Source organism: Crassostrea angulata, chromosome 6 (assembly GCF_025612915.1).
Source record: "Crassostrea angulata isolate pt1a10 chromosome 6, ASM2561291v2, whole genome shotgun sequence".
NCBI classification, from domain to species: Eukaryota; Metazoa; Mollusca; class Bivalvia; order Ostreida; family Ostreidae; genus Magallana; species Magallana angulata.
Window position 1 is genome coordinate 58,477,877 of NC_069116.1, and position 26,290 is coordinate 58,504,166.

General features: G+C 33.4%; 1 protein-coding gene and 1 pseudogene across 2 annotated transcripts; one reads left to right on the plus strand and one right to left on the minus strand.

Annotated features, from left to right (window-relative positions):
* The first annotated feature begins 8,990 nt into the window (after positions 1-8,990).
* On the plus strand, positions 8,991-16,835 carry LOC128189558 (fibrinogen-like protein A; annotated as a pseudogene).
* A 6,828-nt stretch (positions 16,836-23,663) lies between these two features.
* On the minus strand, positions 23,664-25,947 carry LOC128190668 (uncharacterized). Of its 2 annotated transcripts, XM_052862798.1 has the most exons (3): positions 25,864-25,947; positions 25,275-25,545; positions 23,664-24,881 (listed from the first exon to the last, which is right to left on the minus strand). In XM_052862798.1, the coding sequence occupies exons 1-3, from the start codon at positions 25,928-25,930 to the stop codon at positions 23,693-23,695; spliced, it is 1,527 nt and encodes a 508-aa protein (XP_052718758.1). In that variant the 5' UTR covers positions 25,931-25,947; the 3' UTR covers positions 23,664-23,692. The 2 variants fall into 2 exon arrangements, with proteins under 2 accessions (XP_052718758.1, XP_052718757.1); XM_052862797.1 differs by lacking the exon at positions 25,864-25,947 and having other exon boundaries at positions 25,275-25,624.
* Between the last annotated feature and the right edge of the window lie 343 nt (positions 25,948-26,290).

A 26,290-nucleotide genomic window follows, 5' to 3' on the forward strand; every position in this document is an offset into this window, starting at 1 on the left:
CCGTATTAACTATTGGACATTTACAGTACATAAAGTGAGATTGAAAATTGTGTTGTTATAGTTTATTTTATTAAATATATTGCAACTTAACTTTTCTTGTATACCCTCTTTTTTGCTGATTTATTTATTTATTGTCACACTTGGAAGGCGTGTCATTGATCACGTGACACTCCATTTTATTATATAAAATTTGTGTAGCTTCGTGCTTAAGTAAAACTATCAAAACCCTCTAACTTATCACACTCTGATACTTAGACGGGTTGTTTCACTTAATCACGGACAGTCCTCTATTACAACGTTAAAACGTGTGATAGGCGGAACTTAAGTTACAGCTTCAATATTATTACGAACTCGGCAGTGAACTCCTCTATTAAAATGGCAAGACGTTTTAATAGGCGGAAAAAAGAATCTAAATCAAAACAACGAATCAAGCCTTACGCTGCAAACCTCAAAATTGACAAATCATGTCAAGATTTAGCAGAGGCACGCAAATTTGTCTTAAACCTATCCAGACATAAGCTCAATGACAACGAATACTCATTACTTGCCAAAGGGCTCAAATTTATTCCATCACCAAAACAGAAGAATATAAAGAGGCGTATTTTGAAAGATTTTGATGAGTTTGCAAGAAAATTAAGATGCAAATATCACTTTGATACCGGTGCGGTTTCAAAACTTCACCCATTTAGAAAATCGTCGGGGTATCAACCCCCTACAACTTGTAATGAGCTCGAACAATACATTGACAAAACGAAATTAGAATTGTCGTCTATCACAACCAAAACACTCAGAGATAATCTGGTAAATAGTGAAAGAAACGCACTCTCTTCGCTAAAGAACAATTCCAATATTGTCATAAAAAAAGCTGACAAAAGTAATACTATAGTTATAATGGACAGAGATCAGTATATCTCTGAGGCGGAGCCCTCCTTAATGACCTATGTAGCATCAGACGGCTACCCCCCGGACGGCCAATTATTGCTCAATGCAATACACCAACAAGAAAAATTGGGGCATATTGTGATTACTTTCTTATCCCAATTGTACAAAAACAATCAACCTATATCAAGGATACAACTGAATTTATCACTAAGATCGAATCTTTACAACTCCCTACTGATGCGCTACTGATCACTTATGATGTAACCAGTATGTATACAAACATGGAATTTGAAGAACTACTTAACGCTGTTAAACATGCGTACACCAACGCTAATAAGAGCAATTTAGACATACAGCATCCAGATGTCAGAGATTTAATTTTCCTGCTCAGATGCGTATTAGAAAACAATTACTTCGAATTTGACGGGAAATACTACAAGCAAATTATAGGATGTAGCATGGGTGCAATACCTTCGCCAGAAATTTCGGATATGAGAATGTACGAAATTACTCGATACATAGAATCTCAATTTCAGTATTCTAACAAAATACTATTTCACGGAAGATTTAGAGATGATGGATTTATCATTTTTGATGGATCGAAAGAAGAAATCCTTAAGTTTTTTGACATCAGTAACAACTGTCACAGGCATCTTAAATTCACATTTGAAATTTCTCAAACATCCGTGGATTTTCTTGATACAACGGTCTACAAAGGCCTAAGATTTAGCAAATGTCAAAAACTGGATATCAAATCCTTTATCAAACCAACGAATAATTTTCAATACCTTCATAGAAATAGCGCTCACAACGCATCAGTATTTAAAGGTTTCATCAAAGGAGAATGTATCAGGCATTCAAGAAACACAAACGATCCATCCACCCTCAATATAACTTTAGAGGACTTCAAAGGGCACTTATTAAAGAGGGGTTACTCTGAAAAGGAAATAAATCCGATCATTGACGAAATCTCGGGAAAAGAAAGGCAACTCTTACTGAGTAAAACAGAGGAAAAAATTAAACTCAAGCATCCACACGTCATGGTTACACAATTCAACCCCCGCGTCAAAGGATTAAAAAAACGTTTATTAAAGTACTGGAACATTTTGAAGACGGACTCAACTTGCAAACAGTTATTTGACACGGAACCTATCATTGCATACAGCAAACACAAAAATATCGGAGATCTTTTGATAAAATCTCGCTTGCAGTAGATACATTAAATCTGGACCCCTGATGAGGCTTACTTAACCGCCGAAACACTCTACAACTACCATTATAACTACATGTATTTTTTCAATATTATCATGATGCAACAATCAGGTGTGGTTTAGAGTGTCGGGTCCTAATAATTCAATATCAAGTCTGGTTGATTGATGTTGTTTATTTTAAGCTATGAAGCTTAATAATTCAACAGTCTGTCTTGAGTGGCGTCGTGATATTAAATCAAAGTTCGTGCTAAATGTTGAAATAAGTGAACGCAAATATGAATACTAATTAACTAAAATAATTAATCCTGTGACATATACAAATATTCTTAAAAAACATATATTTTTTAAAGAAATATATAGATATCACACAAAACAGCAATTATACACGAAAAGTTTATTATGAATAAAATAGTTATTACATATTTAAAGGGATAATAAATTAAAAAATATTCATTTAAAAAGTTTCATTTTTAACCCCCCCCCCCCCCCCCCCCCCGTTGAAACATATAAATATAAAGAATAAATATGTATAAACTGATAATTTTTAATTAAATAAACTCAAGTTATAATATTGATTCCTTATTTTGTGCTTCTTTGCTGTTGAATTTTGAACCGGTTTCATGATCAAAATTCCACGATGCAGGTCAATTTTCAACGAATTAGGGTCTTTATACAACACCTTTCGTCTCATTATTCAACGTTGAAAAATGACCCTCGGGTCAATTTTCAACCCGGGTCAAAATTCTTCGTTACACCGGTCATATGATCGGGCGTATAACAGGAAACTGACAAATGAAGTAAACCAGCGTGAAAACAAAGAAACGTGTTATTGTCACAACTGTTGATAAAATCATGATAACAGATTTTTAAAAAATCTAAAAGGCTAATATGTTATCTAAATTAAGCTACATTTAGAATAGCAAATACGTTCGACTTTGAGTGAACTTTGTGATAAGGTCGCAATTATTACCGCATGCGCTTATTATTTTACGCTTGTATTTATGTAGCCTAACCTTAAGAACACAGTTATCATTCTATATTTAGAGGTCGCGTCATCAAGCTACCAGGTGTACACATTGCACAGTTATGTTAAAATTTGAACGATGTGCTTTTCTCAATCGTTAATATGAGTAATGAACAGCAGTTTTAAAAAGTTCACCTGGATATCAACTTGATTGGTGCGTGATCATTTTTTTTTCTTCTTAAATATTGACAGTGTATATTGTGGAGTGCTTTGTGTATAAAAGATACCAATTTTGATAAAGGCCCTTCCCCCATTTTTATGAGATTCTTCATATGACAAAATAAATTTTGGCATCTCAGAGGAGATATTCTCAGGAAGCACACTCTGTTGTCATATAAAAGGAAATGAAACATACATGCATCACAATTTGCACATGGTGATTGTACATTTTACTATAATGTTTCAAGTCAAACGTCTGGAAAATTCTTTCTTTACATTTGCAAATATACTTCCTTATATGAACCGATAGAATAGCGGAAACATTCAATTCTGTATATTTACATTTGCAAATATTCTCCTTATATATTTACATTTGCAAATATGGTTCCTTATCTGAACCTGTAAAATAGCAAAACCGTTCAAGTCTGAATGAACTTGTTCATGACGTCACAATGATCATTGCACGCGCTTATCGCTTGGATTATTGTAAACATAAAATCTCTGTAATGTTTGCAATTCTGAAAATTTCCCCTTTTTCAAATGTAAATATATAAGAAATGAACTCAATGTCTACCCAAGTTTCACGAGTATAACCTGGGTTGGGGCAATTTACGCTTTATAATCCGCAAAACGGATTATAAGGAAGCGTAAATTGCTCCAACCCAGGTTATACGAGTATAACATGGGTAGATATTTAGTTCATTTCTTATAATTTAATTATCTGAAATTTGCTATACAAATTGAGTCCGTTTTACTTTTAAAAATGATATTTATCTGTTCAAAATTCAAACCAAACGTCAAGCAGATTAGTACGTTTTTGACGATAGTGCACTGTGACGTGTGTTGCGACGTGAAAACCAGGTTATACTAATTTAACTAAATTTTTCTATCCAATCAAATTGTAACGACAAGCAGAATTAAATTGTATGTAATTAACAGCAATTTTAAAAATTTCGCTGGGATATGAACTTGGTTGGTATGCGATCACATCTTCTAAGTAGCCTTTCGGGCTTCACAGGATTTGATCACGTAACCAACCAAGTTCAAATCCCGGTGAACTTTTTAACTTCCTGTTTATTTCTTAAATGAACTTATAGAATAGTGAATGGTTCAATTCTGTGTTAACCTTTTAATGACGTCACATTGATTACCACACTTGTTTTTCGTTTGACGATTGGAAAATCAAAATCATATAAAACACAGTAACTTTAATAATTCTGAACAATTTGCATGTTTCAAACGTTGATACATGTATAAATAAAAAACAGTGTTAAAAGTTTACCAGGATATGAACTTAGGTGTAGGTACGTGATCAAATCTTTTTGAAGCCTTTCGAGCAACAGGATGGCAACGAGTTATCTAGAATTTTTGGATTCGCTATCCAACCAACCTAATCCTTCAAAGTCAATTTAATTCCATTTCTGTTCATCTTGATCTTAAACAGCGGCCATTGACAATGTCATAAGACTCACATTCAGGGCCGTAAATATTTCATTAAAAAAAGGATGAGTTGTTTAAAGAAAAAAATCAGTGCATTAAGGCTTTCATTTTAAAATACTAACATTTGCAAATTTATTTCGTTATATGAACATATAGATAAGCGGAAATGGTCAACTCTGTATGAACTTTCCCCTGGTGTCACAATGATCATAACACCCAAACACACGAAATTGTCAATGGCCACTGTTTAAGATCGAGATGTGCAAAATCGAATTAAAATGACTCTCAAGGATACTTGTACAGAAATAAATACTAGGAATTTATAAAATTGCCGATCCTTCAATAAATAGCGCGGAAATGCTGAATTGAATTACTAGTTACAACGATGTGTGCGGATTACTGCGTCATTGCGAGAGGAAAATATTTCAAATATGAATTTTCTTGATAAAGATGACCACTGTATTTCCATTGGCCGCAAAATTAATCCATTATATGGCTAGGTACCAAAGTGTGACAATTTGATCCGGTTTTGCCAGAGAATGAGGAAAATCTATGGATTCGTGTAGTAATCGAATCACACTCTTGCAAACACATTCGGTATAAGAGCTTTTAACGAATAATACAATATAAATAGAAACATTCGACGTTTTTATTTTATGGTGCAGATTTACCGGTATATCGTACCTTTCTTGACGCTCTGGGTAATGAGGGACCCTTTTACCAGCGACCCATAATTGTTTTCGGTAATATTTGCGTGCGTTACAAGGGCGAATTTTAATACTGGGAGACAAATTAAAGGGGCTAATGAGGAAAAACTGATCGACAAGGACATATTCCAATTAGAACTAAGGAATATATTCAACGCATTATACTGTGAGGATCAAGAACAAGATATTGAGAGCGAATGGACTGCTAGAAGGGATATCATCAAGAATACGTGCGAAGAAGTCTTAGAAAAAACCAACAAGAAGAAGGAATGGATGTCTCATACCACATGGCAGAAGGTCGAGGAAAGACGTAGAATGAAAGAAAAAGTTAACAACGCTAAAACAAGTGCACAAAAGAACGATGCACATACCAAGCACCAAAACCTAGATAAAGAAATAAAAAACATTTGGCAGGAATGACAAAAGAGACTATGTCAACCAACTTGCGACAGAAGCAGAAAGAGCCGCCTACATGGGAGATATAAAATCTTTCTATAACATCAACAAAACCTTAAGCAGGCGTAAAACATGCGAGTCTAAACCTTTCAAAGATACAATGAAGCGCATTGAAGTGGTAAAAGTTTTCGTTTGAATGGAATGTCCTACAGTTTGTATCAAACGTCAATTGTTACATAAGTCACGCCCATTTCTTTTATAACGAGGAAAACAGTATTCGTAACAATGCTTTCGGTACAGCTCATCTTCTTAACAACACAAGTAGGGCTGCGGACCCTGGAAATGTGGACACAAGCTGAATCCCGATATTTCTCCGTATACATGTATGTTATCCGTGCCCGGTGCGTATCCTCAGTCCCCTCACCATGCTGCAAGTACAGCAAAAAATGCAGAAGACGAAGAACGTAGCTTACCCCTCTAAAACGAAAAACTGAAACATGTGCATATATGTTGTAAAAAAAAAAACACTTTTCTTTATTTACAATACATGTACATGTAACAAGAAATTCAAAACACAAATAAATTTGATACTAAAAATATTCTTGACTCTTAAAAAAGTGTGTTTATATGTGTTTTTGTGTATAATGCACGTGTGTGAAATTCCTGCTTGTGCTGTATAGAAGAGTAGCGGTTCCGAAAGCATTGTGACGAATACTGTTTTCCTCTTTTCAAAAGAAATGTACGTGTCTTATGTAACAATTGACATTCGATACAAAGTTTAGAACATTCCATTCGAACGAACAATTTTACCACTTCAATGCTCTTCATTGTAAAGATGGTAAGGTCCTCACCAAGCTAAACGAACGAATGGAAAGGTGGGATGAACACTTCATCAGTGTCCAGAATAGGTCAGAACCAGATCAACCTTTTTTATTTCCACCAGGGAAAGATCTTAACATAAAGGTTGACAATATAAAGAAACATAAAATCAAGAAAGCTTTAAAATCACTGAAGAATGGTAAAGCGGCAGGAATTGATGGTATACCACCTGAGGCGCTAAAACATGGAGGAGGTATGTGAATACTTATATCAAGTATTAAATAAAATCTGGGAAGCTGAGAGAATAACAACAGAATGGAACAGTGAAACTGCCAAAAAAGGAGACTTAAGCTGCTGTGAAAAATAGAGAGGCATAACCTAACTACCAGTAGCTAGTAAGATCCTCTATAGAGTTATATTAAACAGAACGGAGGACGCAGTAGATAAAGTTTTAAGGGAACAGGCAGGCTTTAGATCCAACGGAAGTTGTACTGACCAAATAGCAACACTAAGAAAAATTGTGGAACAATCTGTCAACAGAGATGGAATGTGGCAACTACTGAGACACTATTGAATACCATCTAAGATAGTGAATACCATCAAGACCCTACATGCAGAATTCTCAGTGCAAGTAATACATGAAACATCCCTCACTGATTCCTTCCGAGTAAACTCTGGTGTGAAACAAGGCTGCTTACTCTCACGCACCCTCTTCTTAATAGTGATATACTGGATCACAAAGAAGGCATCTGACAAGCCAAGGGGAATACAGTGGACAATGGTCAGAAGATTAAAAGACCTAGACTTTGCTGACGACCTTGTCCTGCTGTTCCACCAAAGACATCAGAGAAAAGACCAACAAACTAAGTGAAATTGGAAAGAAGATATGGCTCAATATTAACAGCAAGAAAACAAAAGCTATGAAAGTGAAGACAAGAAAAAGTGGACCAATCACAATCGAGGGGGAAGAACTGGAAGAGGCAAAGAAATTCATTTATCTAAGGTCCATTATTAGCAGGACAGGTGGCTCAGATGAAGATAGCCAGAATAAGCAAAGTCCGACAAGCCTTCGCAATGCTCAAACCAGTCTAGAGTTCCACCTCACTAAGCGAAAGTACAAAGATCAGGATATTTAATACCAATGTCAAGTCGGTGCTTCTATACGGATGTGAAACCTGGAGACTAACAACAGGACTACAACAAAAAATCCAGGTTTTTACCATCAAATGCCTTCGACACATATGAAAGTGACATGGCCAATAAAAATATCCCATGAACAACTACTGGAACGTACCAGCCAGGAACTAACATCACTCCAGATCAAGAAAAGAGCATGGCAATGGATTGGACACACATGGAGGAGAAAGCCCCAAAACAACATCACCAGAGAGGCACTAGACTGGAATGCACAAGGCCAGAGAAAACAAGGGAGACCACTACACAGTTGGAAAAGAACAAGATTAAAAGAACTAAGAAACATTGGGAAAACCTGGAATGAGGCAAAAAGAACAGCCCAAAACAGAGTGAGATGGAGAGCGACTGTAGAGCCGTATGCTCCACAAGGAACGAAGAGGACTAAGTAAGTAATGAAGAAAATCGCACTGGAAGGAAGTTTATCAATTACTCGGGCAAGAAAAGGAAAGAGCAGGAAATTATGTCTCGAACAGGTCATAGGTCAGAAATAGCAGTTAGGAAATAAAAGCCATTTGGCTTTGCAAAAGTGATCACAATGAGCGAGTAAAAAAATGGATCCACTACTCTTCCAAATATCTTAAAGATCAGTTTTTAATTATTGTATAGTTCATTTCAGGCCTTGAGTGGCTGAGTGAGCAGTGACAAAATTATCATTGTTCTTTAAATAATTTCATAGTTGCTTTTAAACATTACAGTAATTGTTGAGTTCATTCAACTTCATGAAGCACATGAATTTGTAAATAATACATACAATTTTCTTATTTTTGCGACTCTTTTTTTTATTTTAAAAGAGTGATCTATCAGAAAAACTAATACAGATACACCACAGAAAACTGTAGTATACTAAGAAGAAATGAATTGCTGACATCAGAGGATTAGCTAATCTAATTATTCGCAATATAATTACATTTCATTACAACAAATATGTTGTGTTGTCTTTTTTTTTTATATATAAAAGTGATATATTTATTCAATTTGTTGATCAAATATCAACAACAGTGTAGCATTTAAAATTATGTTACAACACGTTTATTGAAGATATACTTTAATTAATATTCTGTTGATTACATCTTTCTTGTTCATTATGTGCTGATTTATCACATTGAATTTTATAAAATTCTTTAAAACAGTAAAATAAGCACGACCTCGGGGATAGCTCAGCTATGGGAAGACATTACAATCTTTTTATTTGGATCTTGTTGATGAAATCAACGAAGGAACAAGTTCTATTTGATGATTTGGATGATAGGCAGCAGAACTCACTGAATTCAGCAATATACTTAATTAAAAACGAACTACAGCATAGTGTTGAAAAAATGCTACTACAGAAGTTAGAAGAAATCGAAAGCAATTTGAAGGCGAAAATCAACACAAGAATTGAGATTGTAACTAAAAATGCAGTCGAATGTCATCGAATCCTAATATCGGGTATGCACTGCACATATATCATACGTTAATTCAGTTCGATCTGTAAAAATGTTGATTCACGCACAGATATAACAACGTGTACACTGATATGTCAAATTCAGGTACCGATTGTGCTGACATTTTGACGAGATGCCCAAAAACAAGAGAAAAAGATGGCGTATACAACATCGTGGATGTATTAGATAAAATGAAGCCCGTCTACTGTGGTATGACCACTGACAATGGAGGCTGGACGGTAATATCTCCCTCTTCTTCTCTCGTTGTTCCTTAATCACTTATCAATCTTTTTTGTATTTAGAATTTCCAATTGCTGATTTTGGAAAACTTTTCACAGGTGATTCAGAGGAGAGTTAATGGATCGGTGGACTTTTACCGTAACTGGACGGAATACAAGAACGGGTTTGGATTTGCTGATCATGAGTATTGGATTGGTACTATTCTCATTTTAATTTATGATATAACTAGAAAGTAACAAGCTATGCACACACAACTGTAAACTTATATCATACAAGCAAAGAATACGTAGATATGATAAAACAAATTCCAGTTTATGACCCTTGAGTTTGTTTTGATTCAAATAAGAGTAGCCGAGTCAAAATTGCATGACTGTGAAATTTGCATACTTAAAGTGATGGCATTAAAGGAAACCTTTCATCAATTAAAACGATAACCTGTTTATATGCTGAAATCAAATGTCTAATTGTTATTCTTTCCAAAAAAGGTAAACAAATAAGTATGCATGTCCACGAGCACATGGAAGTCACATTTACATTTAATATTTATGCATCCAAAAATATTTTTGCCACAATTTTTAAATAAAAATAAAATAAAACTACATATATAACCAATACTAATGAAAAAAGTAATAAAAGCACCGCTTACCAATGACATCGTTTTCTATTGTCACTAGTAAAGATGGGTGCGCATTTAAAATGTATGCAATTTTTCTTTCATTGATGGCTGAGAATTTATCAGGTAGTGTAAATGGATAATAAATTTTTGTCATATTTGAAGAAAAAGAGGGAAACAATTTATGTTATATGGTCTTTTCTTAACATAATCGATAAATATGAAATGTGTTTAAACGGTGACTACGTACCGGTAAAAAAAGGTCGGCACGGGTCAAAAGTTTTCTTCATAAAAAAGTTTTGAAGTATCTTTGAAGATATTTTTTCTCAAAATCAAACGGTTTAATTACGGAAGACGAATAGGGCCACATAAAAAATATTTTTATCTCGTAATTACGAGAAAAGATCTCGTTATTACGAGTTAATTTTCTCGTAATTACGAGAAAAGATCTCGTTATTACGACTTAATTATCTCGTTATAACGAGAAAAGATCTCGTTATTACGAGTTAATTATCTCGTAATTACGAGAAAAGATCTCGTTATTACGAGAAAAGATCTTTTCAAAATGGTGCGTTTCATTATTCTATTCTCTTTATGTCAAGTGTATGAACTACTGCAATGTCTTTTAACATACACATACTTGGCATAATCATCGCTTAGTGGCGTAAACAAAATTTGATATAAAATCGGACCAATCAGTATCAACGAAATTTCAGAAGAAGGAGCAAAGCAGGTTGATTGATGAATTGATTGAGCTATATATTGATTAGAAGGATACATGTAATTTGTTTTCAGACTCCAAAATGTTGATATACAAAATCAAATTATTTTCAATATACAATTATAAATATAAGTTGTGTATGAACACAATTCAGGTAAATCCTGTATATCAATGATTGAAACTACATAGTCATTAAAGTCAACTGTAACAATAGAATTGTGTTTTTACGACAAGAGCTACCTGGTATTTACTTTGGAGTGGGATTATAATATATAAAATGAAATGAGAATTACATGAAGTTCTTTCCACTTATTCATATTAGTTAAATGTCAAATCCGATCATTTTATTTAAAAATTAATGAATAATGTCCGGTGTTATTTAAACATTAATCAGAATTGAATTAACGTTTATGGAAAGAAAAAGAGTGAATCAGTCGACTTAAAGGTGTTTTCATAAATGCACTATTTATATAAATCTTTTCTCGTAATTACGAGATCTTTTCTCGTTATAACGAAATAATTAACTCGTAATAACGAGATGTTTTCTCGTTATAACGAGATAATTAACTCGTAATAACGAGATGTTTTCTCGTAATAACGAGATCTTTTCTCGTAATAACAAGATCTTTTCTCGTAATTACAAGATAATTAACTCGTAATAACGAGATCTTTTCTCGTAATAACGAGATCTTTTCTCGTTATAACGAGATAATTAACTCGTAATAACGAGATCATTTCTCGTAATTACGAGATAAAAATATTTTTTTTATGTGGCCCTATTCGTCTTTCGTATTTAATGCAGTTGCATAAACATTGCAATTTGTATATCTCTTAGCAGGTGGTCTTGTCAAATTATTGTTTATGTCAAACTATTTGCAACGGAAATTGTTTTGTGAAAAATGAGGTCTACTTATCACAAAATATATAGGTGGTGGAAATGAACAAACAACCTAAGAACTTCAGCATTATTATTTGGTATATTAATTTTCTGTGTACATTACTAAAGGGAAGGGACGTATCTCTTGTCATTATTGGCAATGATTCGTCGCTATCCCAATGTTTCTGATCCGTGCCGCTCTTCACGAACGTGAGGACCGGTGCGGCTCAGAAACCCTTGGATAGCAAAGGTAATGACAATGTTGCTTAATATTTTACGTGCATTTCCAATAAGAGGTGAATTAATGTATACATATTAAAATTCACAGAAGCCTACGAACACTTCCTTCGCCAACAAGACATTTATTTAATTCAGAATATAAATGTACACATGTATGTGGTATTTCCACACCACACAGTATATTCGTAGAGTCTGGAAGAAAAAAGGACACACTATTTTAACCAGTTCATTATTATGTTTTACCAAGGTATATGTACTTGTACTGAGTCCAAGTTATTGTATACGTCAATTTTAAACGATTTTTAACAAAAAATATAGTTGTCAATTTAAAGGACAAAATTTTGTAACTTAAAAAGAGATGTAATGGGAAATGTGGACATTTCTCAATTCGGAACTACTGAATACACCTCGTGCATTTTATAACGCTATCATCTGGGATATCGTTTGTAATAAAAAAAAAATCCACGTAGACGATGTATTTTTAGCCGGGTATTGAAACCATACAAGCGTTTCAAAAAAAATTCTTGGCACTTTTTTTATACTATTGCAAGAACATCGTTTATATTCATAAATATCAAATTCATTATATTAAAGGGGCATAATCACACTTTTGGTCAAATTTTATTTTTCTGTTTTTATTATTTGCAATGCTTTAGGAAAGCATTTCTAATAATCAAATGAAATTTGGGTGCCAGTCGTTGAGTTTTAAGCAAGATACAGGGCTCACAATTTTTCGTCATGTAAACAAGGCTCATGCCCTGTTTTTGTTTACATAGGTTCAATATATCAGGAAAATATCTTTTTAAAGCTGGTTTGTCTATCTTATTATTCATTTAAAGCATAAATAAATAGTTCCTAACGATTAACACATTTATTTTAGGTCTAAAACTGGAATTTTCACTTCAACATTCGAAATGTAAACAAACGCCTTGTTTACATAGCGAAGAATTGTAAGCTCTGTAACTCGCTTATAATTTATCAAATGACACTGAAATTTTGGTTGCCTATTAAATATGCCTTACTAAAGCATTGTAAACATTAAAATCGAAAAAATATTTTTGACCAAAATCGTGACCATGCCCCTTTAATTCACAGGAAATGACCTGTTGCATACAATTTCGTCTGTGCAACCACAAGAGCTGCGAGTTGACATGGAGAGGTTTAACGGAGAAAAGTTATACGCTGTATACTCTAACTTTTCTGTCGGGAACGAGACCAGTAAATATAAATTAGAGATGAATGGATACAGTGGAAATGCAGGTGAGTTCTCCATTAAAACTAAGCTACGAGTTAACGTGGAGAGATTTTTATCATTTCAACTTTTCTGTTGGGGACGAGGACAAAAATTGTATGTAAATTTGGAGTAAATATATACGTTTTGAATGCAGATGAGTACTCCATTTATTCAATATTTGTTTGTAACGTGCTTAGCGGTTTTTAAAAAATCGTAATTTGTTTCTACTCCGTTTATACGAGCATAATACAAATTCTGTAGATACAATAAATTGAATTAATTTTTTATAATTTTAATTCACCAGGAACAGAAAATTAGACGAAATTTCTCTTTAAATAACAATAAATTGTACAAAACTTAAAAGTAACGCCATGCAGAATGATATAGTTTTAACGCGAGTGACAACATCACAGAAGTTAATTAAGGTAGGTCGCGGGTTTGCTTTCGTCATTATATTCTGTACGTAATTTAAACGATTCAAATGACCGTTTTGTGCACATTCGTTTATGACATCATAACGGAGATTTCTGGAAGATATCCCTCTTCACGCTTCACTCTCTATCACATCAAAGGCTAGAAGTGTATAATAATTTGTTATCATTTATGACAATGGTTTAAATACTTTATGTAGCATTATTTATATCCATATATTCTTCATGTACGAATCACAAGTATAGGAAATGCAGACTGGAAGCATTATATCATAACAAAGATAATAAGCAGGAATTAGGGATTCATTTTTTCAGTCTATGTGAAACTTATCATAAAAACTAACTATACTCTGTCCTGAGTTTTCGCTTGCTTCCACCACTTTTTGCTTCGTATTTCAATAATCATGAATACCTTTGTGTTAAAACTACGTACATCGACTAATATAAAAATGTCCAGATTATCTGTTTTGAAACGCCCCCTCTACCGCTTCTGGTTTCAATACACATCCAAAAATAGAAAGTCTACGGGGATTTTGCATTGCATCAGCCATTTAAAAGCCCAGATGATAACGTTGAAAAATAGCGCGAGGTATCCCGAGTACTTCCGAATGGAGAAAAGATGTAAACATTTCCCATTATAAATCTCCGTAAGAAAGGACTATGTGCGGTATGGTCAAATATCTGCCCCCCATTTCAACAAATTTTTAAATAATATCGTATAAAAATAAAATCTTCACAAATCATTGTATAGAGGATGCCTAAAACCTTAATCCTAATTTTTGTCATCATTGCTTGTTCGCATTTTATCTATGACGTCATCTTAATGACCTAATTCCCGCCAATTTGCAAACAAATGAAAATACTCTCATTTTTGCTCTATATTTTGCATTCGGAAGTATAGAGCGCAGGTCTGCTCAAGTGCGATTTTGACATATATTTTTCTTCAGATAGTTATGCACATTATACTATAAAATGGTACTTGAGCAAGCCTGCGCTCGATGTTTCCCAGTCGAAAAACCATCGGAAAACACCCATATTTTGCTACCAAACAACAATTTATCAAAAATATGCAATCTTCATGACGTCATTTCTACATTATGACGTCACTGTGGTGATAACCTTTTACACCTTTATTTCCAATATGATTTTAACTATCTTTCACCTTATTTTTAAAGCTCTTTTTAAAACTTTGATTTTGGGGGCAAAAAATGCATAAAACCGCACATAGTCCTTTGTTTTCGTTCCTGTGAACTTTTATGAGTGAAAAATGATAATTGTTCAATGAAGATTTCTTTTTTATATTTCCTTTTATCGATTTCAACTGTATTTCTTTCACAGGTATGTGTATTTTTATTCAAAAATCATCAAAAAATGATGGAAGCAATAACTTAGGACAGACTATAATGTCAGTGATGTTATCTCAAACGACGATGCCAGGGGAAACATAAAGTTACTACAATTATATACAAACAATAACTAGTTATCATTATGTAACTATTTTGGCCAAATTGTCAACTATTTTTGACATGATAAAATTTGGTTTTCACCCACTGAGTACATGTATATCAAAACTGTAATGTTTATAATATTTTATTTACATCACCCAATAGTTTTATCTGTTCTTTTTAGGCGCTATCTCAAAATACAGGTACATTTACTATTAGGAATTTATGGTAAATATTCATTTTCCGCACTTTGAAGCAGGTTAAAACAATACTTTGATGGCGATTTTCCTAAAATTGTAATATGATCTGTAAAAAGTAATATCGTTTTCTACCTTATATGTAAAAAAAAGAATACTTAATTTTACCGTCTGGTTTTAGTGGGGTTGTCTCAAAATATCAAAGTACACCAAATTTTCTATATACTAGTATATATTTTTATACAAATTAAGATAAGTACAAGGGATTACTTCAAAAATCATGAAAAATAGCGTAAGGGGGAATTATAATAATAATTTAATATCGGTATTAGAATTGTAAACTTTTTTAAAGGGGCATGGTCACGATTTTAGTCAAATCTTATTTTTCTGTTTTTATTATTTGAAATGCTTTAGGAATGCATTTCTAATTTTTTTTAAAGCAAGATACAGGGCTCACAATTCCTCGTCATGTAAACAAGGCTCGTGCCCTGTTTTTGTTTACATAGGTTCAATATACCAGTAAAAAATCTTTTTAAAGCTGGTTTTTCTATCTTATTATTCATTTAATGCATAAATAAATAGTTCCTAACGATTAACCCATTTATTTTAGGTTTAAAACTGGAATTTTCACTTCAACATTCGAAATGTAAACAAACGCTTTGTTTACATAGCGAAGAATTGTAAGCTCTGTAACTTGCTCATAACTCATCAAATGACACTCAAATTTTGGTTGCCTATTAAAAAAACCTTACTAAAGCATTGTAAACATCAAAATCGAAAAAATAATGTTTGACCAAAATTGTGACCATGCCCCTTTAAGCTAGCCAATGAAATAGCGCGTTACAAATCTGATTGTAGGGGATAGCCTAAATTACCACAACAATATGAAGTTCTCTACACCGGACCAGGATAACGACAATAGCAGCGTTAACTGTGCCACAACGTACAGAGCCGCATGGTGGTTCAACTGGTGCATCCATGCCAATCCTAATGGACTGTACGTACACTCGGAGAAAGCGGATCCTTCGTACGTTACATGGTTTAACTATAATGCCTCTTGGATAAGTATGAAGACGATGCAGTTGATGATTCGTTCTCGAGCCTGACATCAAGATGCTACTACAAATAGAGAGAAATTTTTGGGTTTTTTTTTTAAAAAGGACTAGTTGATTTTTATCATCAAAAGCTATTTTTTTACTCATTGATGTAATTAAATATCAAGACTTTCGTCACTTGTATGTATGTGATATTGTAATGATTTTACTTCTGGATTGAAATGTATCACGTGTGTAACCAATCAGATGCCTCCAGTTTGACCAATCAGTAATTATCAGTGAACCAAATAGAAATTATGCATGATTAGACCAATCAGTGAGAACTTGCTGGGTATATATTTCGCAACACTATCATTCTCACAGTCAGACTGACGGCGAACGACTCGAACTGTCTTCCGGTGAAACTCTTCGGTTAGAACTCTGTCGGAAAGTAACAGAGTTGTTATCTTATATTGTAAAAGAATGCTGCCTCAAAAACGTTTTAATCTTCCTGAGTTACGTTTAAATTTTGTACAATATATAATGTCTTTTTAAGCTCAATAGACTGTTTTAATGGGGAATGAATTCAATATTTATTAGTATGTAAAATAATGGTTTGGGACAGTTTACACTTTTTTATAAACCGTTTTGTTTTATTGGAAAATTATATACATATATATATAGAGGATATCTATATTGTGTGATTTTATATTTGCTTTATCCAACGAGTTGAAATGGTGTATATATTCGCGAGGCTTGCCGAGCGAATATAACCATTTCAACGAGTTGGATAAAGCAAATATAAAATCACACAATTATAGATGTTCTATTTATCTCAAACAATTTGATTTATATTATGAAGCTTTTGAGACAGTCCCTTGTGTGACCCATATTGGTTTTTTTTTTCAAAGGTTAAAATCGATGATGCAACGTTGTGTTATGCGGCTATTGTGACCTTGCGCAATACAATTTAGTACGTCATTCCTGAGATAAATCTAACTGTTTTATTGTAAAGTTTCACTGAAATAAACCTTAAAATAATTTTTTAGCTCTAGATATTTTTTCTTAGAGCTTATTCACTTGATTAAATGGAAATTCCGATTAGAAGACTTGAATAATCAAGTTTGTTGACATACACAAAGTTGCGAATGCTCGTTAGTTTGAATTGACTCGAACGAGGAACAGTTGTTGATGCATGATGTTTAATAAAAGAAACACTAGGCTAATTGAAAATAGTGAATAAGGATGCTTACTGGTGGTGGAATAAAAGTCTCATGAAACATTATTTCGGTAAGTTCTTGTATATAAACACAACCAGAGCGCTAGCGCTCTGTTTTCATCGCGTCGTCAGGATGAACTCCTTGATAGTTAACGTAATTTGTAGTTTTATAAACTTCACAAAGCAAATTGAAAGTTGGAAGTGGGCTAAATTTATCAAAAATCTTGACAAACAAGAAAAAAGGGTCTTGTGGTTACGGTTATGAAAACTTTGCAAAAAAGTTGAGGGGGGGGGGGGGGCTAACCCCCCCCCCCCCACTCACAATAGCCCCCCGGTTCCGACGCCTGTTCTACGCAGTTATGTGTTTTCCTTCATATTTGTAATTTAAATCTTTGACAAAATCAATTTTACATTAATTTTTGTAGTAGATATAGTTATGTTGAAAGTACTAGCAAATCTTCGAAAATAGGTCACAGAAGCGTTGAAGCGAGGGGCTGTGTCAAAAGTAGTTCCGACCGGAAGTATTTGATATAGCATCACCCGTGTGATATAGCAAAGGTTTATCACACGGGTAATATACACCACACGTATACCACGGGAGTAAGACGGCCGATATCGTTTGTAATGCCCGTTGTGTGGTTATACTCACAGAGTAACATTTTATTCTGTCCAAATGCCCCATTCGTTATTATATTTTCGTGTACATAATTATCTAAATATTGTTCCCTGCATCAAAACCATTAAATAAACAGCCACCTGTTGACTTGTCGCATGGTCTATATGTTTGTCTAAAGTCTGTCCCAGGTTCTCGGTTCCGGGATATTTTGACAATTTTTAATAAATGTTAAAGAATTTTTTAGTAAAATGAATAAAATTAAACGCTAACAAAAATTTCCAAACAAAATAACAGGTAACTGACCGCATAAATGTTCCATTAGTTATGTATGAGCCGATTTTCAAAGTCTACGGGACTTTACAATGTTAATTTCGGCCATTGCTGCCAAGCGTACGAGGGAGTAGTTATTATTTTTCATGCGCTTTAAAATAAATCGAAAAAAAATAAAACATAATGTTTTATTTAATCTGTGCAAATATAAATGATAATTTAGCTATTTAGCGAGACTGTTAGTTATCCTTTTGTAAATTCTAAGTCAGGAAAACATAAATCCGAGTGTGATGCAGTACAACTAATGATGTCATGGAACATACTAAAGACCTGAAATACTAATGACCTGAAAGACCTGAAAGACCTGAAATTTTATATAAATGATACTTTTATAAGATTTAAATTTAAATGACCTGAAATTTTATATAATTGATATAAATGATACTTTTATAAGATTTTGGTCTAATGAAATTACTTTGTGGGGGTTTACATCATATTTCCAATTGTGTTGAAAAATATTATAATGAGCTGTTATTTACGCAGAAATATGAAAGACCTGAAAATTTGAATTGACCTGAAATTTTCAAATGACCTTAAATTTTAAATGATTGATACATTTCTATGTTCTGTGTCAATTTTAATGTCTATTGTTGAGTTTTTATCATATTTCCAGGTATATATATTATATGTGTTAAAATATATCAAACCGAAACATGGGCTGTTAGATGACCTACACAACTACACCATCACAATATTTCAGGTCAGCCCAAATTTTCGAATGCTGGAGAAAACGTACCCTGGAGAAAACGTACCCAGGAGAATGGGTACGTTTTCTCCTGGGTACGTTTTCTCTTGGGTACGTTTTCTCCTGATACCAAATTTTCAGGTCAATTCAAATATTCAGGTTTTTCATATACCAGTGTAAATAATATATTTTAACACTTATATACCTGGAAATATAATAAAAACTCACAAATAAACATTAAAACTGATACAGAACATATAGAAATGTGTCAATTATATATAATTTCAGGTCAGCCCAGATTTTCAGGTCTTTCGTATTCCTGCGTAAATAATTGATCAGTATGATATATTTTAACACTTAATTTATATACCTGGAAATATGATTAAAAACTCACAAATAGACATTAAAACTGACACAGAACTTAGAAATGTTTCAATTATATATAATTTCAGGTCAGCTCAAATTTTCAGGTCAATTCAAATTTTAAGGTCTTTCGTACTCCTGCATAAATAATTGATCAGTATGATATATTTTAACACTTATATACCTGGAAATATGATAAAAACTTACAAATAGACATTAATATTGACATGTATCAATTATATACAATTTCAGGTCATTTGAAATTTTCAGGTCAATTCAAATTTTCAAGTCTTTCGTACTCCTGCATAAATAATTGATCAGTATGATATATTTTAACACTTCTATACCTGGAAATATGATAGAAACTTACAAATAGACATTAATATTGACACAGAACATAGAAATGAATCAATCATTTAAAATTTCAGGTCATTTGAAAATTTCAGGTCAATTCAAATTCTCAGGTCTTTCATATTTCTGCATGAATAACTGGTCATTATGATATTTTTTAAACAAAATTATACCTGGAAGTATGATTTAAACCCCCACAAGTAATTTATTTGATAAAAATCTTAGAAAAGTATCATTTATAATTATATAAAATTTCAGGTCTTTCAGGTCATTAGTATTTCAGGTCTTTAGTACGTCCCTGATGACCTATATATCGATACGTATAAGTTACGATGCGCTGACATTTTAAGCATGATAAGTGACTGTTGGGACTGTGAACGTTTCACTGACAGCGCAACTGGAAAGCTTTTTACAAAGGTATGTTAATATTTTGTTCTATGTATCGTAAATGGTTTGATAATAAGAGCAATCATAATACTTCAGTTGTAACTTGTTTATAAATGAATCTGCAGTGCGAAAGCGAAAGTAGGGTACCCCTGTGAGTTTTTGTTGAACACATACCGTTAAATTAATCACTTAATATATTAAACAGTAATAGATTGAAATCCTCACAAACTTGACAATAACCTACTGTTAATTTGACGTTGGCACACTTGTAAATCTGTGGGCCAATGATTATATCATGTGAATGAAAGTAGGGGTGGAAAAACATTCAAAGAATCAGCATTATAAAAGAGCATTCTTCTTGAAATTTTGTTCATTGCTTTTCTCTAACCCACAGCTTAAAATTTTAATTGTTTATTGATTAATTAGTTCAATTTCTAAACATGTATTTTACCTTACTTTTGAAATTTAAAAATAGAATTGTATTTATTTATTTTAATTTTATACTGTTATTAATGGTTATAATAACCAGGCCAAGATATGTATGATAATTCGTTTCATGTAAATTACCAACCATAAGCCAAAGAATTATCTGATATCTGCTGTATTTTGTTTCCTGTTCCATTTATGGCTTAAAATGATAATATAATTTCATTAATGAAATAGTTTCTTTTAATATGTTATAGAATTATATATTTTTTTATGCCATTCTTAAAAAAGTTTGTTTAGAATTGCCGCATGGAGGTTTCTAGACCCAGGAGAGAGGGGATGGGGATTTTTTTTTCAAATTTGAAATTTATCTTATCAAATTTTGATAAAAAGAAAAATCTCCATATAAAAACTTCTTTTTCGCAAATAAAATTTCATCATGGGGGAGGGGAATTTCAATGAGGTGTAAGGCAATTCCTAACAAACAATAATTTTACTTTGGCCTTATGCAAGATCCAATTACAAACATCAGAGGTCATCTAATTCGAGCAAGCTGAACAATTTAAATCAATATTAATATGCCAGCTGTTTTAAAATTTTGAACAGCAAGAATATTCATCAATTGAAATTAGTTCAAGAAGTCATCAATAGGACAAAATATTGCTGAACTACAAGTACCTGTATACAGAGCAGAAATTGTTATTAAAATTTTTAGCAACTTGCAATATACAGCTAATATCCATATTAATCCCATTCAGCATCTACGTTATAGTATTAAACATAGTTTTAAAAAAAAAAAAAAAAAAAACAACAAGGAGAAATGTAATTATAATTTTATAATGTTTATTTTGTACAGAGGTCATTCATGATCAAACCTTTTGTTTTCATTATAACATGAAAGATAATCATTAACAATATATTTTATAATGATAGATGTAAAGTTAAAATTAGATGTTTGATATTATATTATCACAGATGTGCAGCATCTCAGTCTTTACATGTGATATTAATAATGGAAATTATCAATTTCAAATTCAACAACAAAGCGACAGAATGAAGTTACTTGTATTTGTAAACTAAGCAACTAATCAAAGATGTGCAATATCACAGTCATTACATGTAATTATTATAATTGAAATTTATAATTGCAAATTCAACAACAATTAAAGCAGCAAAATGAGGTTACTTGTTTTTATAAAATAAGCAACCAATCACAGATATGCGATATCACAGTCATTACATGTGATAAATATAATTGATATTTACAATTTCAACAACAATTAAAGCAGCAAAATGAGGTTACTTGTATTTTTAAAGTAAGCAAACAATCACAGATATGAAATATCACAGCCATTACATGTGATAAATATAATTGAAATTTACAATTTCAAATTCATCAACAATGAGGTTACTTTTGTTTATAAAGTAAGCAACCAAATCACAGATATGAAATATCACAGCCATTACATGTAATAATTATTATTGAAATTTACAATTTCAAATTCAACAACAAAGAAGCAAAAAGAGGTTACTTGTATTTGTAAAGTAAGCAACCAATCACAGATGTGCAACATCACAGTCATTACATGTAATTAAATCAATTTAATTTATAAATTCATATTAATCACAAAATTTACAAAACGTGTGGGGAGGAAGCTACTGGTAATACATAATTGTGATTGAACTTGAATAACATATATACAGGTATTATAATGGAAGTCCCTGTTACAAAGAGAGAGCTGATCGCTATAGGAAGATTGATACTATAGATGAAGATCTGCTGACGAAGCCATTCATAACATGCAGAAGAAGAATAGTTGAAGTTTCACTTCTCAAAAGTCAGGTATACTAGTTCAGTATTGGGACTGCTTTTATAACTTACCATCTTCATATATATAGTCATTGAAATCAATGAAAAAGATTAACAATGGATGGAAAAGATCATTTGTACAAGTAGAAATCATTTGTAGATTAATTTGGGAGTTGTATTATGTTTGATCACCCTAAACAAGCATGCATTATTAGCACATTGAATTCATCATTCATTTGTAGTCATCATGCTACAAGACAGATCTAGAAGGTAGGGGCCCATACCCCTTTGAAAATTCAAATATATTAATAGGTCTCAGATGCATCAATTATGATTTATCAAATGATATTTTGTCTCGTAGCAAAAAGTATACAAAATATTTATTTATGTGAGCAATACTAGTACTCTGGGTGCTGGATGGACAACTTTACTGTTTTAAATATTATGAAAGTCGAGACAAACTTGAAGAATGAATATTTGTTGAAGAGAAGGATTAAAGTTTTTAAAAATTATTTCAAACAGTATTCAGTATATTATTTAATCCTCATTGTTCAAAGAGAGGTAAAATATACTTGTCAATTATCATATTTACCTGTAAAAAAACTAATTAAAGATGCTTAGTTATAAATAGCAGTCCCATAAATAAAGAAATGAAACTAATCACTGATACAAAATTTCCAAAAAAGTTTAAATTACCAGTTCGTTAATAAATAATACATACATTGTATACTGTGGAATCATTAGATTTCGTGGTGGCTCAATTTTCGTTGAATTCGTGGGTACCTCTCATCCACGAATCAACATCTTCCACGAATGAATATATAAGGGTAATAAAGTCATATTTCCTTCGTAGGTTTAAGAGAATACACGAAATTATGTCCCCATGAACCTGTAAAATTTAGGCAATCCACGAAAACTGCGAAAAATAATTGAAGGTAGGTCGCGTCTGACCTTAAAGACACAACATTTTAAAATATTTGGAATGTTGTGTTTCTGTCAGAATAACAAAAGATAAGCTACATTACCGGTACGTAAAATATTCTTTAAGATGTTTTCAAATATGTTTTCCCCCAAATTATGTGGGACTACATGTAAAGAATACTGGTACGCCACTTTTGAAAATTGAAAATTAATTATGAAATTAGGTGTAAATCAGTGATTAATTTTCTTTCTTTTACCTTTAAAAGGGAGCAGTTCTCCAGAGACCATGGGAAGGCTCATGAAGGAGCTTGATTCAGTCCATACAAAGCGTTCCAACATTGGACACACTTACCTGACTTTAGAGAGGGCTTGGTACATATGCGGTGACTCCACCTCTTACACACCTCACACTCAACCCAAACAATCTTTCGAGACTTTCCAGGAGCATTGTAATCACCACATATGCAACAAGTGACTTCATTGTCAGACTCCTCAACGAAGCCCATGAATTCGTCAGAGTCAGAGTCATTTTCGTCATCACCAGAATCTGTGTCCATGTCACTGTCACTGTCTTCCGAGTCCGTCAAGTCTATGACCACAGGAGCAACCTCCTCATCCTGGACTCCGTCGAGTTTCCACAGTTTTTCTTCGACCTCTCTTATCACGTGACTCTCTACCTTACGCCACTTCTCAACCCCATAAGTTGATCTAGCCTGATTAAAGAGTTCCTTCACTTTATCTTTCTTAAATGTGGAATTGCTCCTGGCGACGAAACTTTTTAATTCAGCCCACACCAACTCAATAGGATTAAGCTCACAGTGATAGGGAGGTAGACGCAAAACTGTGTGACCTGCCTTTGAAGCCAAATCGTCTATAACATATTTAGGACGAGGCTTATGTTGCTTCACCAATGTGATCAATTCAGCCTTGATCATTCCCGGGGCGTAATGGATACCCTTTCTATCAAGCCAAGACTGGATCTCGGCCTTTGGTGTCGACGAAGTCGGACACTTAGACTCAGGATCCAGATGACTGTGATAGGAAGCATTATCCATCACTATGACTGAATTAGCCGGTAGGTTAGGGAGCAACTGCTCAGTGAACCACTTCGTAAAGTTTTCCGAGTTCATCTCCTCATGATAATCCTGGTTGCCTGTTTTCGACTCGAAAATGAGAGCAGATCCCGGGATCATGCCCACAGCCGAAGAACCTGCATCCACAATTATCAGACGAGAGCCTTTCCCAGATGGGACAAAACGCCCATGACCTCCACGATGTGACTCAAAGGCAGAGGTAGATGTCCTAGGACAGTCCACCCAATCTCCCCTTGCTACATGATTGGTGTTCAACCAAGTCTCATCCAAATACACAATAGGACGACCCTCCTCTCTAAACTTCCTAATGGACCTCAGGTAAGTATGTCGCATACTTACGATGTCATTCCGATCTCCAATGTAGCGTTGGTTGGAACCTGCTTTGTAGAACCTGAAAAAATGGATATCATGTTGTTATGCACCTATCATTTTTCATCACATAATTTTATTTTGGTTTGAATGTTTTATTGTCATTGGTCTTTGTCCATCATAGTCTGTTAAAATTTTACATTTTTAACATCATCTTAAGTACAAGATATATTGTCAATTGCCATGTTAGGATGTAGACACCAATAATGAAGCTTTAAATGCAACCATGACACTCACTGACAGGTCCATCTATGGGCTATGGTATTCCAGGACCGTCATGACCTGTGAGGCATGTTTAATTGGCCATGATATGCTTAAGTAAAGTCTACCTGTAATTTTTATTTTTTCAGATCTAGAGTGCATATGACTCTTCAGTTTTACGTCATGACAAAGTAATTTGTCTTAATGTGCTTACCTGAACCCAAGATCCTTCACGAGTCTCCCCAATGAAGACTTGAAGAGCCTGACTCCCTTTTCTACCAGAACATCCGACAGTTGGCGCAATGAAACGTACTGGCCCTTCAACTGCATGTCATGGATGGTCCTCTTCACCAGGTCTGCATCGAAGTCATCCAGCTTCCTATCGGGTCCAGGTTTCTTCTTTGGAGCAGGGACTTGCAAATCCTCCACCACCATATCAACTGGGTCTTGCATAACTTTTCTCTTTAGAGTATTCTCAGATATTCCTATAGATGTAAAAACAGATTTTATTAAATATGTATTTACTAGTACATGTACCATGTAAACAAAACATTTGTGTTGCATGGATTAATACAAATTCATGCTAACAATTTTATAAATTTAGGTCTCTAAGCTAAGTCACTCAGAGAACCTACTGGCTTGCTATCTGTGAATGTAAGTTGTCATCCATGGTGCTTTGTGCAAATGTTGAATTTAATTTTCATCATTTGTTTTAGGAAAAAAATGCATCCAAAGTATCAAAAAGGATATCGATTTTTGAAAGGAATTTAATGAGTTTTCTATTTACAAAGACTTATTTTTACCAGTTGCGAGTGAGAGTCTTTTCAAAGGGTTTTTGATATTCTTCACCCTCCCCTGCTTGCATTCCATGGTAAAATGCTCAAATATCTTCTTTAAAAGATCTGTAGGCTGTAGAAAAGAACATGCATGTTTTAGATTAAGAACACTAGAATTATTGCATAGGTGTTGGAAGCAGGGGGCTGGGGGCTTTTGCAAAGTTAGTCCTAACCATTAGACATATAGCATCAGGGAGGGACCACCCCCCCCCCCCATTCAGGGAGGGGCCAACCCCTAATAATAGTAATAAACAGCTATGATAAAAAGTTTACTGTGATACTAGGAACTTGGTTGGCACCCCAGACCTTGAAAGTGAAAATAAAAATCCTTGCCAATTTAACCTTTTTAAAATTTTGTTCTATAGGTTAAGCTTACTTTTTTTTAAACTGTCCC

Excerpts from the sequence above, each read along its gene's own strand:
- LOC128190668 (XM_052862797.1), bottom strand. The coding sequence starts at position 25,624 with ATGCAACACAAATGTTTTGTTTACATGGTACATGTACTAGTAAATACA. Across the intron at positions 24,882-25,274 it reads GTGAAGGATCTTGGGTTCAG|GTTCTACAAAGCAGGTTCCA; the intron begins GTAAGCACATTA and ends CCATTTTTTCAG.